General features: G+C 39.3%; 1 protein-coding gene across 8 annotated transcripts in view; it reads right to left on the reverse strand.

Moving 5' to 3' along the window:
• The window catches only part of LOC105465556 (RB binding protein 8, endonuclease), a 117,008-nt gene that overhangs the window by 10,215 nt on the left and 92,379 nt on the right, over positions 1–14,414 (reverse strand). For 7 of the 8 annotated variants that reach the window (XM_071085550.1, XM_071085552.1, XM_071085549.1 and 4 more), the window contains 3 exons: positions 10,785–10,928; positions 5,576–5,645; positions 2,010–2,106 (listed from right to left, as the gene is read on the reverse strand). In XM_071085550.1, the coding sequence (XP_070941651.1) occupies positions 2,010–2,106; positions 5,576–5,645; positions 10,785–10,928 (311 nt within the window). The remainder of the gene's footprint in view (positions 1–2,009; positions 2,107–5,575; positions 5,646–10,784; positions 10,929–14,414) is intronic. The other variant, XM_071085551.1, reaches the window with a different exon arrangement.

Raw genomic sequence — 14,414 nt, forward strand, 5'->3', positions numbered from 1 at the left:
CTCCTGACCTTGTGATCCGCCCGCCTCGGCCTCCCAAAGTGCTGGGATTACAGGCTTGAGCCACCGCGCCTGGCCGACAGACTATTTTTCTTATCATTCCCTATGCAATACAGTATAACAACTATTTACATAGCATTTACATTGTAATAGGGATCATAAGTAATTAGAGGTAATTTAAAGCATAATGAAAGAATGTGCATGGTTATAGGCAAACACTACGTCATTTTATATCAGGGACTTGAGCATCTGTGATTTTGGTATCCACAGTAGGTCCTGAAGCCAGTTTTCCACAGATACAAAGGGATGTCTGTACCAGCTACTTCAACATCCAAGACAGCCAATGTATAAAAGGAAAAATATAAGTGTTTAACTGTTTATTCATTGTATCTTGTTTAGGAAGAAAAATGTTTGGTGCGGTGACTCACACCAGTAATCCCAGTACTTTAGGAGGCTGATTACTCACACCAGTAATCCCAGTACTTTGGGCGGATCACCTGAGGTTGGGAGTTCGAGGCCAGCCTGGCCAACATGGACCTGTCTCTACTAAAAACACAAAATTAGCCGGGCATGGTGGTGCATGCCTGTAATCCCAGCTACTCGGGAGGCGGAGGCAGAGGCAGGAGAATCGTTTGAAGCCGGGAAGTGGAGGTTGTGGTGAGCTGAGATCAAGCCACTGCACTCTAGCCTAGGCAACAACAACAAAACTCTGTCTCAAAAAAAAAAAAAAAAAAAAGAAAAAGAAAAAGAAAAAAAGAACTTGGCCAGCCACGGTGGCTCCCATCTGTAATCCCAGAACTTTGGGAGGCCAAGGTGGCTGGATCAATTGAGGTTAGGAGTTTGAGACCAGCCTGGCCAAATAGTGTAACCCTGTATCTACTAAAAATACAAAATATCCATGCATGGTGGGAAGCTGAGGCAGGAGAATTGCTTGAACCTGGGAAGTGGAGGTTGCAGTGAGCCAAGATCGTGCCACTGCACTCCAGCCTGGGCAACAGGGCAAGAATCCGTCTCAAAAAAAAAAAGAAAAAGAAAAAAAAAAAAAAAAGAACTTATATTGGTGGTACCAATTATTTTTAAAAAATTAAGAGTATACCTAATTTCCTGAGAATGCTGGTGAAAATAATGCTTTTTTTTGAGACGAAGTTTCACTCTTGTTGCCCAGGCTAGAGCACAATGGCACGATCTCAGCTCACTGCAACCTCCGCTTCCGGGGTTCAAGCAATTCTCCTTCCTGCCTCAGCCTCCTAAGTAGTGGGATTACAGGCAACTGCCACCATGCCCAGCTAATTTTTGTAATTTAGTAGAGACGGGGTTTCACCAAGCTGATTAGGCTGGTCTTGAACTTCTGACCTCAGGTGATTCACCCTCCTCGGACTACTACCAAAGGTTTCCCTAAATAGTGTATGTATAGGAGCATTTGCTATAACATAACACAAGGGGCAACAACTAATGCAAATACAGAAAAATGGCATGAATGTCTTAAGCTGGCCATAAGAACTAGGGCTTACACCCCAGACTCACGTAATCTAAGAGAAACTGAGGGTTTTTCATCTGTTTATATCTCTCAGGTCACAGCCAGAATACTTTTTTTTTTTTGGAGACAGTTTTGCTCTGTCACCCAGGCTGCAGTGCAGTGTTGCAATCTCTGCCTCCCAGGTTCAAGCAATTCTCATGCCTCAGCCTCCTGAGTAGCTGGAATTACAGGTATGCACCACCACACCCAGCTAATTTTTGTATTTTTTAGTAGTGGCGGGGTTTCGCCATGTTGGCCAGGCTGGTCTCGATCTTCTGGCCTCAAGTGATCTGCCCTACTCAGCCTCCCAAAATGCTGAGATTAGAGGCATGAGCCACCGCACCCAACCCAGAATACTCCTTATTCCTTCTGTTATGCCTGGCTCAAATGAGAGGTTTCTATAACAAATATGGTTTGTATATGTGATTTTAAAATCATGCATTTATTATCTATAAAGTCATACTTAAAAAAAATTAGTATCTACATTAGTACTTACAATTTCACATTCCTTACATGTGTGCCCAAGCAGTTTTCTTCTCTCCTCTTTTTTCCGAACCACCTCAATATGAGGAAAATTTTGCAAGCTAGTCTCTCTGGGGGAAAAATGAATTAAATTAACAAAGCTTAGAGTTCAGAGGAGAAATAATCCCCAAAACATTCATTCATTTCTATATGAGTCACGGAGAGTATGTCTAGACACATGTATTTGCTTCTATTTTTCAGGATATAAGAAAAATCATAAATTTTAAACAAATGATTACCTATAGGGATGGGGAGCTAATAAGATATAGAGGCCAAGAATAGAAGTGAGATTTATCTGAATGTACTTGTAGTCTGGTAGAATGTACACACTTTGTGTCCATTATACACATTTTATATACATTATATTATATAATGTATAAAGTATACATTATATATATAATGTATAAAGTATACATTATACTTCATATACTTTTACAATAATTAAATATGAAAAGAAAAAAACCCAATTCCTAAAAAATCAAAAGCGAAATAAACCTGGGTACTGAGTTGGTGGCATAACTATGCAAAAAATAATTATCCCAAATGACTTAAAAAACACACACACACACACACACACAGTGATTTGACCGTACATTTCTAACAGAATATATTTTAAGGACAAAAGAGCATACAAAAAGTTTTCAAACTATTTTCATTAATTATGTTATTGGTAGTATTATTCTGAAGCTGCTTTATCTGTATTGTGGAATAAAATAAATTAAGGAATTATGTTGGTGGCACTGAGAAGTGGGATTTTTGGTAGGTGGGAAAGTAAATATAGACGTAAGAGAGGAGTTTACATAAATATCCTGTGGTCCTGAATCTGAGTTAGAGTGATCAGTATGAAGTATAGTTTACCTTAAAAAAATCAAAGTGATACCCCAGGCGAGGTGGCTCACACCTGTAATCCCAGCACTTTGGGAGGCCAAGGCGGGCAGATCACAAAGTCAGGAGATTGAGACTATCCTGGCTAACACGGTGAAACCCTGTCTCTATCAAAAATATAAAAAATTAGCTGGGTGTGGTGGCGGGCGCCTGTAGTCCCAGCTACTCGGGAGGCGGAGGCAGGAGAATGGCGTGAACCCAGGAGGCACAGCTTGCAGTGAGCTGAGATCGTGCCACTGCACTCCAGCCTGGGTGACAGAGGGAGACTCCGTCTCAAAAAAAAAAAAAACAACAAAAAACCCAAAGTGATACAAAAAACCTTCTTTCTAACTCTGTCCACCTAAAAGGCTGAGAAACAATGACTAAAGAACAACCCTGGCAGCCAGACTGCGGCCTAAACACCATTTCTCACTAAAAGGAACTAGGGCTCCAGGAAAAAGGAATTAGGGCTCCAGCAAAAACGGCACATTCCAGATAGCAGAAGCAAGAAAGCTATGAAAGAAGCTTCCTTTAGGCAAAGACTGGACAATCTGAGTATCTCTAAGGATAATGACTGCAATGGATTACAACCCATCAAATATACTTAAATTGATGAGTATATAATGACACCTAAACAAAAAACAACCTAGTCACATTTGGGATGCTAGAGTACCATTTGTTTGGAAAACTGGTAACTAAAAAAAAAGAATTAAGCATTTAACAAAATGACAGCTCTTTAAGAGTCTCACAGGAATAAAAAAAATCTTGGCCTGTTAGATTTCTAAAATTCTCAATAGAAATAAAAATAAAAGGAATAACTTTACTTACTAACTCAATTACCAACATCCTAACTTAAAGAAAAAAATAACAATTTTTTTTAATGAATTACTATGTCTTCAATTCGCTTTAAGAACAAACAGTAGGTGACAGTAAGTAACAGAATTTGCAATCTCTGTGAAAGGCAGAAAGTCACATTATGGTTAAATCAAGATGCTTAGGGTCAGGCAAGGTGGTTCACGCCTGTAATCTCAAGACTTTGGGAGGCCCATGTGGGTGGATTACCTTAAGTGACAAGTTCAAGACCAGCCTAATCAACATGGTGAAACTCCGTCTCTACTAAAAATACAAAAATTAGCCAGGCATGGTGGCGGCCACCTGTAATACCAGCTACTTGGGAGGCTGAGGCAGGAGAATTGCTTGAACCCAGGAGGCAGAGTATGCAGTGAGCTGAGATCACGCCATTGCACTCCAGACTGGGCAACAAGAGTGAAACTCCATCTCAAAAACAAAACAAAACAAAACAAAAAGAAACAAAAACAAAAACAACCCAAAAAAGATGCTTAAAGGTTTGTTTTGATTTTAAAGATTCAAAAATCCTCATAAAGTAATTCTGAAGCATAATAAACCTAAATGTTACTACCTATTTTACTAAGTCTTGGCACACTGCAACCTCCACCTCCCAAGTTCACGCCATTCTCCTGCCTCCTGAGTAGTGGGGACTATAGGTGCCCACTACTATGCCCAGCTAATTTTTTGTATTTTTAGTAGAGACAGGGTTTCACCAAGTTAGCCAGGATGGTCTCCATCTCCTGACCTTGTGATCCCCCTGCCTTGGCCTCCCAGAACTGCTGGGATAACAAGCGTGAGCCACCGTGCCTGGCCTACCTAAAGTCTTATACTACATAAAACTTGTACAATTTAATAAATGCCCCAAGTTGAAAATAAGATAGAATAAAAAGACGATTTTAAAAAAAATAATAAAACAGGCTGGGTGTGGTGGCTCATGCCTGTAATCCCATTAGTTTGGGAGGCTGAGGCAGGTGGATCACCTGAGGTCAGGAGTTTGAGACCAGTCTGGCCAACATGGTGAAACCCCATCTCTAATAATAATACACAAATTATCCAGGCCTGGTGGCGGGCACCTGTAATCCAAGCTACTTGGGAGACCGAGGCAGGAGAATCACTTGAACCCAGGAGACAGAGGTTGCAGTGAGCAGAGATTGTGCCACTGTACTCCAGCCTGGGCGACAGAATGAAACTCCGTCTCAAAAATATATATATATATAAAAATATATATACACACACACACACAAACACACACACATACACACAAGAAAAATAAAGCAGAGAAAATCACTATTATCACTGCCAAAAAAAGGTGATGGTGGTAAAAATTTCCTTATTTGTAAAATTTGTCATTTTTATGCTTGAGTCTTTTTTTTATGACCATAAAGTAAATAATTTTAACTTAACCAAAGTAGCTATTTAACAGTTTAGAGATACTCTGACAAAGACAGCTCTATTGGCCAGGTGTGGTGGCTCAAGCCTGTAATCCCAGCACTTTGAGAGGCCGAGGCAGATGGATGGCTGAGCCCAAGAGTTCAAGATTAGTCTTGGCAACGTGGTGAAACCCTGTCTCTACAAAAAATAATTAGCCGGGTGTGGTAGTATGTGCCTGTAGTCCCAGATACTCAGGAGGCTGAGGTGGGAGTATTGCTTGAGCCTAGGAGGTGGAGGTTGCAGTGAGCTGAGATGAAGCCATTGTACTCTAGACTGGATGACAGAGCAAGACCCTGTCTCAAAAAAAAAAAAAAAAAAAAAAAAAAAAGAGAGAAATAAAAGACAGCTCTATTGTACTTCTAGTCACATTGCTGGTATAAATAAAAACCAACTTACCTTTCATTATCTTTAAAATACGGCTCCACAAATGCTTTCTGTTTGACTTTGTCTTGTTTATCACCATGAGCTATAAATAAAACATGCACATTACAAACTAAATGTATAACTTAATGAGAAATAATTAACTAGCTTGGAAGAAAATGACATGTACTCAAACTTCCATTTTCATTGGGTTTCATACTCTAGGCCTCTGAGCAACTCATTTAAATTTTCTGTAACTATGTAACTACTTTTTTTTTTTTTTTTTTGAGACGGAGTCTTGCTCTGTCACCTAGGCTGGAGTACAGTGGCAGGATCTCAGCTTACTGCAAGCTCCACCTCCCGGGTTTATGCCATTCTCCTGCCTCAGCCTCCCAAGTAGCTGGGACTACAGGCGCCCACCACCACGCCTGGCTAATTTTTTGTGTTTTTAGTAGAGACGGGGTTTCACCATGTTAGCCAGGATGAACTCAATCTCCTGACCTCATGATCCGCTCGCCTTGGCCTCCCAAAGTGCTGGGATTACAGGCGTGAGCCACCACGCCCGGCCTCTGTAACTACTTTTTTCTTTCTTTTGCATCTGCATAATGAGGTGGGCGCTGTTTCATTTACCTCAAAATTACTAGACAGCTAAAAGTCATTATCTCAGAAAGTATTTCAGAGTTTAAAAGAAATACTCAGATGACCACTATTATTGTTTGACAAGAAACGACAACGAAAAGACACCTTTCAATATTAATTTTGGCTGGGTACAGTGGCTCATACCTGTAATCTCAGCACTTTGGGAGGCTGAGGTGGGTAGATCACCTGAGGTCAGGAGTTCGAGACCAGCCTGGCCAACATGCTGAAACCCTGTCTCTACTAAAAACATAAAAATTAGCTGGGCATGGTGGCAGGCGCCTGTAATCCCAGCTACTTGGGAGGCTGAGGCAGGAGAATCGCTTGAACCAGGGAGTTGGAGGTTGCAGTGAGCTGAGATCGTGCCACTGCACTCCAGCCTGGCAACAGAGCAAGACCCCGTCTCAAAAAAATAAAAAAAATTACACATAATTATACATCTTTATAGAGTGTGATACTCTGATATATGTATACAATGTGTAATGACCACATTAGGATAATTAGCATATCTGTCACCTCAAACATTTGTTTGTCATTTCTTTGTGTTGGGAACATTCAAAATCTGTGCTTTTAGCTATCTGAGAACATATATTGTTGTTAATTATAGTCACCATATAGTGCTATTGAACACTACAACTTATTCTATTTAGCATTTTGTTTATTTTTCTTTGTTTTTTGGAGACAGAGTCTTGCTCTGTTGCCCAGGTTGGAGTGCAGTGACATGATCTAGGCTCACTGCAACTTCCGCCTCCCAGGTTCAAGAGATTCTCCTGCCTCAGCCTCCCGAGTAGCTGGGACTACATGTGCACACCACCACGCCCGGCTACTTTTTTGTATTTTTAGTAGAGACGGGGTTTCACCATGTTAGCCAGGATGGTCTCGATCTCCTGACTGTGATCCACCTGCCTCAGCCTCCCAAAATGCTGGGATTACAGGCGTGAGCCACTGTGCCAGGCTCCCTTTTTTATTTTTCTTAGAGATCAGGTCTTGCTATGTTGCCCAGGCTGGAGTGTAGGGGCAATTCATAGGCACCGTACTACTACTGATCAGCATGCAAGTTTCGACCTGCTCCATTTTTGAAGTGGGACAGTTCACTGCTCCTTAAGCAACTTAGTGGTCTCCTACTTCTAAGAGGTCACCATATTGATGCTAAACTTAATATGGATCATACCTCAGAACTCCAATACAGCACTACTCCAAGAACTCCAAGGCTCAAGCTATCCTCCTGCCTCAGCCTCTTGGGTGGCTGAGACCATGGGTGCCTGCCACCTTGCTTGGCTAGCTGTATTTTTATATTAATTAACCCACCTTTGGCTACCCCAGTCTTCCCCACCTCTAGTAACCACTATTCTACTCTCTACATCTATGAGATCAACTTTTTCAGATTCCACATACAAATAACAACATGTGGTATTTATCTTTCTGTGCCTGGCTTATTTCACCTAATATGATGTTGTCCAAACTCATTGATGTTTGCACAAATGACAGAATTTTGTTCTTTTTAGTGGCTAAATAGTATTTTTTTGTGTGTATGTATATGTGTATCTATACATATATATATTTTTATATATAGTTTTCTTTAACTATTTATCTGTAAATAGACACTTAGGCTGATTCCGTATCTTGGTTATTCTGAACAGTGCTGCAATAAACGTGAGTGCAGATATCTCTAACATACTGATTTCCTTTCCTTTGAATATACACCCAGTAGTGGGACTGCTGGATCTATGATAGTTCCATTTTTAGTTTTTTTTTTTTGAGACGGAGTCTCGCTTTGTTGCCCAGGGTGGAGCACAGTGGCGTGATCTTGGCTCACTGCAAGTTCCACCTCCTTGGTTCACGCCATTCTCCTGCCTCAGCCTCCCGAGTAGCTGGGACTACAGATGCCTGCCACCACATCCGCTTAATTTTTTTGTTTTTCTCAGTAGAGACAGGGTTTCACCATGTTAGCCAGGATGGTCTCAATCTCCTGACCTCGTGATCCACCCGCCTCGGCCATTTTTAGTTTTTTGAGGAATCTTCATACTATTTTCTAAAATGGCTATACTAATTAACATTGCCACCAATCCTGTTGATTTTTATAATACATCTTTAAGGTAAGTTATAACTAGAGAATAAACAGATTAAAGATTTTATCAGAAAATTGGTGACAAAGATTAAAAACTAGAGCTCATAACTTGGGACGTGACTCCTAAGATGTCTAGACTCAAATAGCTAAATGCCAGCATCTATTCAAAGAATCAAAATTTACTGAGCATTGTGCTAAGTTCCAGACATACAATGTATAACAAGAGAGAGCAGGTCTCCTGTCTTCATGGAGTTTACATTACAGTGAGGAAAACAGACATTAAGCAAGCAGAGAGTTAAATGTTAAGCAAGTAGATAGTTAAGGGTTATGTGAGAAAGCACATGTAAGGTAGTAACTGGGTTGAGAAAATAAAATAAATACATAACAAATCCTAAATTATATGCCTGGGTGACTGGGAAAAATAAAAACGTCTGAAGATTTTTTGGTAGGAAGTAAATGGAAATTGGCTTAGACATGTTACGTTTAAGCTGAAGAGACAAAAGTATCTCACAGTACTCAGAAATGCAAGACTGGGATTCATCAGAGAAGTTAAACCTAGAGATGCAGATTTGGAATCATTTTCAGAGGTAGGGCTAATAAAAGCTGTGAGAGAAAACAAGTTGCGATGAAGAAAGAGTCTTGGGGATATTCTAGGAAAGAAGCTGTGATAAATAAAAAGAACGATGCAGCATCGTCAGAAAAGCTAAGTGAGAAGAAATTCTGGGATAGTCAAGTGTCAAATGTAACTTAAAACAAGGAACAGAAATTAATAAGTACGCCTTTGCAAAAAAATATTCTTTTTGTTTGAAGTGAAACCTATTTGCAAAAGGTCCTTCGTGGGGGGAAAAAGGATACTGAACAGCTGTAAATTTTTATTTCAAAATTTACTTGATGGGGTTTTTGCCATGGACTAAGCAAGCAAAAGACTACTGTCCTCTATCTTTGGTTTCGGTCTCATTCATTTTTGAGTTACGGGCTGTTTTAAAAACCTCATGAAAACATGAGCATAATCAAGATTGTGCCACAGCAGAACGTATGTTCATTTAAACCAGCATAAAACAATCTTTGCACTAGATTAAAAATTCGGACCATTTAATAACAATGAGAAAAATGAGAGATTTAACAAAAATTACAATTTTCAATCCAGATTATCTACTTAGATTTTCAATTATTCTTTTTCTGATTGCTATCCTACATTAAAAAATTACTGCTTCTTTTTTTTTTTTTTTTTTTGAGACGGAGTCTCGCTGTGTCTCCCAGGCTGGAGTGCAGTGGCGTGATCTCGGCTCACTGCAAGCTCCGCCTCCCGGGTTCACGCCATTCTCCCGCCTCAGCCTCCCAAGTAGCTGAGACTACAGGCGCCCGCCACCACGCCCGGCTAGTTTTTTTTTTGTATTTTTAGTAGAGACGGGGTTTCACCATGTTAGCCAGGATAGTCTCGATCTCCTGACCTCGTGATCCACCCGCCTCGGCCTCCCAAAGTGCTGGGATTACAGGCTTGAGCCACCGCGCCCGGCAAAATTACTGCTTCTAATGAAAGAGATATTAAGACTAATACACATAGTTACATTACGTATTTTGGCTGGTAAGATAAAGCATTCACAGCAGAAAACAGATCTGAATTTTCCTGTTTTGAATTTAATTATTACTATATATTTTTTGAGACAGGGTCTCACTCTGTTGCCCAGGCTGTAGTATAATTATTTATTTATTTTGAGACAGGGTCTCACTCTGTTGCCCAGGCTGTAGTATAATTATTTATTTGGAGACAGGGTCTCACCTCTGTTGCCCAGGCTGTAGTATAATTATTTATTTATTTTGAGACAGGGTCTCACTCTGTTGCCCAGGCTGTAGTATAATTATTTATTTGGAGACAGGGTCTCACTCTGTTGCCCAGGCTGTAGTGCAGTGGGTGATCCACTGACGCAGCCACAGCCTTCTGGGTGTTCAAGCGATCCTCTCGCCCCAGCCCCCAAGTAGCTGGGACTACAGATACGTGCCACCATACCGAGCTAATTTTTGTAGAAATGAGGTTTTGTCTTATTGCCCAGGCTGGTCTTGAACTCCTGAGTTCAAGCAATCCATCTGCCTTGGCCTTCCAAAGTGCTGGGATTACAGGTGCGAACTGCTATGCCTGGCTAGATCTGAATGTTCTACAAAATTTTCTCCTTCTACTTTATTATAATTAATTTAATAATTAACAGAAGTTTCTCAAAAATTTTATCAATTTTATGCGTATTTAGAAAGAAATTTCTAATACCAAACTAATGTTAGTTTCTCAGTTCTAATAAATATTTTATAGCTATATAACATGTTAACATAAGGAGAGGTTGAGTGAAAGGTACAGGAGAATGCCGAACAATTTTCTGGAACTCTTATTAGTGTGACATTATCTCAAAATTTAAAAAAGGTGAAAAAATTTATACAAGAAATATGAAACTTTAATTGTTGATGTCATCAAGACTTTGTTAATTAGCTTGATAACTTAACTTACTGAATTCTGCAACTGAGAAGCCATAGTTAAAGAGAAAATAATCTTACTGTGTGGTTTCTTTGTGGCAGCAGACAATTCCTCCTCTTCATCTGCTGCTTGGGAGAAACTATCTGCCAAACAGGATTCATACTCTTCATGTGTTGTCTGATCAAACATATCTTCCAAGCTATCATTCATTTTTCTTTCTTCATCTATGTAAAAGAGCATCGGCTGAGGGCAACAAGCAAGCTTTTGCTTTCTATATAGACCATCATGAAACTGTAGTAACTGCCACACAGTAACAGAATGCAGTCCTTAAAGACACTTTTTAAAACATGGTTGTGAAAATAAGGATTATATATTGGGTACTGAGCTTAATAACTGTGATGTAATAATATGTGCAACAAATTCCCATGACACGTGTTTATCTATATAACAAACCTTTTTATGAACCTGCAAACCTAAAATAAAATTTAAGTTTAAAAAATGTTTTAAGAAAAGAAAAAAAATGTGGATTACAGGCCTTATTCTGAAGAGTGTTCTTTCAGTGAATAGATGTAATATAGGTAGTGAAAGGCTTGTAGACATATATGCAAAAGATAGTTCTATGAATGTTACTTGTAAAAGCTGTCTTGTTAAGAGTGCTAAATTCAGTGAATATAAGTGAGTAACAAACTATAATGTATATTAATGAAATGTTTAAAGGCATGATTATTACACTGAGGGTTGCAAGCCTAGCTGTGAAGAGTGTTCTTTGGGTGTATAGATGTAACGCATGTAGTGAAGTGTTTGTGGACACATGCTAAACATGATTCTGAGAATATCAGTTGCAAGCTGTAAGGCTGAGTGTTAATTCAGTTACTCTAAGTGAGTAACAAACTGTAATGTATGTAATGAAGTGTTTACAAACACTTCTTAAATCATGATTCTTATAATGAGGTTTAATTCTTGTAATTCGTGTATGAGGTAAGAATAAACTCCCAACTCTGGGTAGTTACTGTACATTTACAAAGACTACATGTTATGGCTTTAAATGTCCTTTACTCATGCTTTTTTTTTTTGAGACGGAATCTCACTCTGTCACCCAGGCTGGAGTGCAGGGATGCGATATTGGCTCACTGCAACCTCCGCCTCCCAGGTTCAAGCAATCCTTCTGCCTCAGCCTCCCAAGTAGCTGGGATTACAAGTGTGTGCCACCATACCTGGCTAATTTTTGTATTTTTAGTAGAGACGGAGTTTCGCCATGTTGGCCAGGCTGGTCTCAAACTCCTGACCTCAAGTGATCCGCCCGCCTTGGCCTCCCAAAGTGCTGGGATTACAGGTGCAAGTCACTGTGCTAGCTCTACCCTGTTATGTTTACTTTTGTTATTAAGTAGCAAAAAAGTATTTTCTTTCATCATCATTAGCATCTGGTAGTTTAGTATTACTAGAAATTAGGAATTCAATGCCATATTCGACATGGAAAGTGATAAATTCATCTTCACAGATCTAACAACATTTCCCATTACATAATCACACTTAAAAAACACCAGAGTTTAAATCCAGTTGGCTAACAAATATGACAGAAAAGAGGTCTGCTGAGATTATTCTATGTAAGTACCACCTCTCCCAACCTGCAGCACTCTCTCACTCTTAACTTGCTTTACCTTTCTCCTGGACTTACCACCATCTATTATATATATAATTGCTTATTTCTCTCATTAGAATGTAAGTTCCATGAGGTAAGTACTTTTGTTCTGTTTATTCATTATCTCTAGTTCCTAAAACACTTCCTACTACAAAATTTTTGCTTGATATTTACTGATAATTAAACATTCTGCATGCTGAAGGTCAAATTTGTAAATAAAATACAACTTCTATGCACTAGGCATTGTGCTGGGCATCCTCAGAACATTCTGTGTATGCTGTTTGTAAAGCAAAATGTTAAATTGCTGATTTATTTTTGTTTATTTGATTTGTGATTGTGAAATACATGAAGACAGAGAATATATCCTTGCTGATCTTTCTGTCACAGCACCTAGTAAGTCTAACACAGAGTAGGTGCATGAAAATTTTCTGAATTGAAATACTGGCAGTAATATGGAATTTTTATTGGTATATTTCATTTTAAACCAATTCTGAGTGTTGGAAAAGTTTTACCTTATGGGGTAAATTTTTTTTTTTTTTAATATAACCTCACTAATGTCTCCCACTCCAAGTGCTGTTCTTACAACATGATGTCAACACTCCTCCCACTGAGTGTCACTGAGGGCCTCTTCATTTCACTTTATGCCTGTGCAGATCTTTGTGACACTATGTTACCTCTGAGGTCATAAAAATGCCACCTGCTTCTGCTTTGTTCTGTTGGGGTGCCAACTCTGGGAACTTATCTTCCATGTGAAGAGGAAGCTCAAATGAGCCTATGTGAATAAGCCCTGAGAGTGAATGAGGAGATGCCAAGTCACTCTCCAGCTGCCCAGCCCTCTGCTGTTTCAGTTCCAGCCACCATCTGCCTACAACTGCATGAGACCCTGAAACAGAACTGACCAGCCAAGCCTTTCCTGAATTCCTGAGCCACAGAAACTAGGAAGATAAGAAAAGCTTTTGTTTGAATCCTCTGAGTTATTCCAGTGATTCATTCATTATGTAGCAATAGTATCCACAGCACTTTATTAGCCAAAATTATCTCTATAATTTCCCTTCATTAGTCCAAGTGCTAATTTCTCTTTCACATGATACTTGCTTCAAATAAATTTGAGAAACTATTGTCTTCTGAGTAGATTTAAAGTAGGCATACTTTAGATTTTCTCTTTTCTACAAAAATGAGAAAAACATGATCAGAGGCTAGTACCAGGAAGAAAATAATCTTAAAAGCAAAGTATCCTCTTAAGAAAAGTTATTTAGTGTCATACAAGCCATAAAATGGCAATAAACTACTGTGAAGGTTTTTTCTTTTAATAGGTATTGGCTTCTCTACCTAGGTAACCATCTGCTTCATCATACGGTTTGTTATATGTCATTGAAAAACAAGGCAAAGACTACTAAAATTTTCTTTCATTTACTGCATTTAAGGCAGCAATAGATACGCCGATTCAGAAGAAGCCAGGGCAAGACTATTTTATTTTTTGCTCTGAGCAGGTAGACTACAGAAAATTTAGCAGAAGGAATGCACACCCAACCTCAATGTGTTTGGCTTCTAACAAATGATCACTGGGGAATGTCTCTGCTTTTAGCACTGCTTCCCCATGTGGCAGACCCTTGCCCTTCAATACATAAGGGTGATAAATGACAACTGTTCCTAGTCTAGCTGTTCTCATGTCATGTGCCCCTACAGTTAGGAAAGTTGCTAAGGTAGTGCTAACCAAAATCCTCCTATTGTTCTCATCTCTTCTGGAAAATCAAGACTTTGGGTGAACAACTAATAGATTCTCACTACAAAGGGCTGTAGACCACCAATTTGGCCAAATTGCCTCATCAGTAGAGGGGGAATACAGCAGATTAACTCAGCATATACACTATGATTCTGAATGTTAACCTGTAAAACTACACTAACACTTCTCAGTAGATTTCTCCTTTCTTTCCTTATCAAATTGCTTTAGCAAACGTTAATTCTAACACAGGACTCAAGACTTCCTGTTATACCATTTATAGAAAATTATCTATACCAGGGATCAGCAAACTTTTTCTTAAAGGGTCAGAAAATAACTATTTGAGGTTTG

The sequence above is a fragment of the Macaca nemestrina genome, chromosome 19 (assembly GCF_043159975.1).
Source record: "Macaca nemestrina isolate mMacNem1 chromosome 19, mMacNem.hap1, whole genome shotgun sequence".
Classification (NCBI taxonomy): domain Eukaryota; kingdom Metazoa; phylum Chordata; class Mammalia; order Primates; family Cercopithecidae; genus Macaca; species Macaca nemestrina.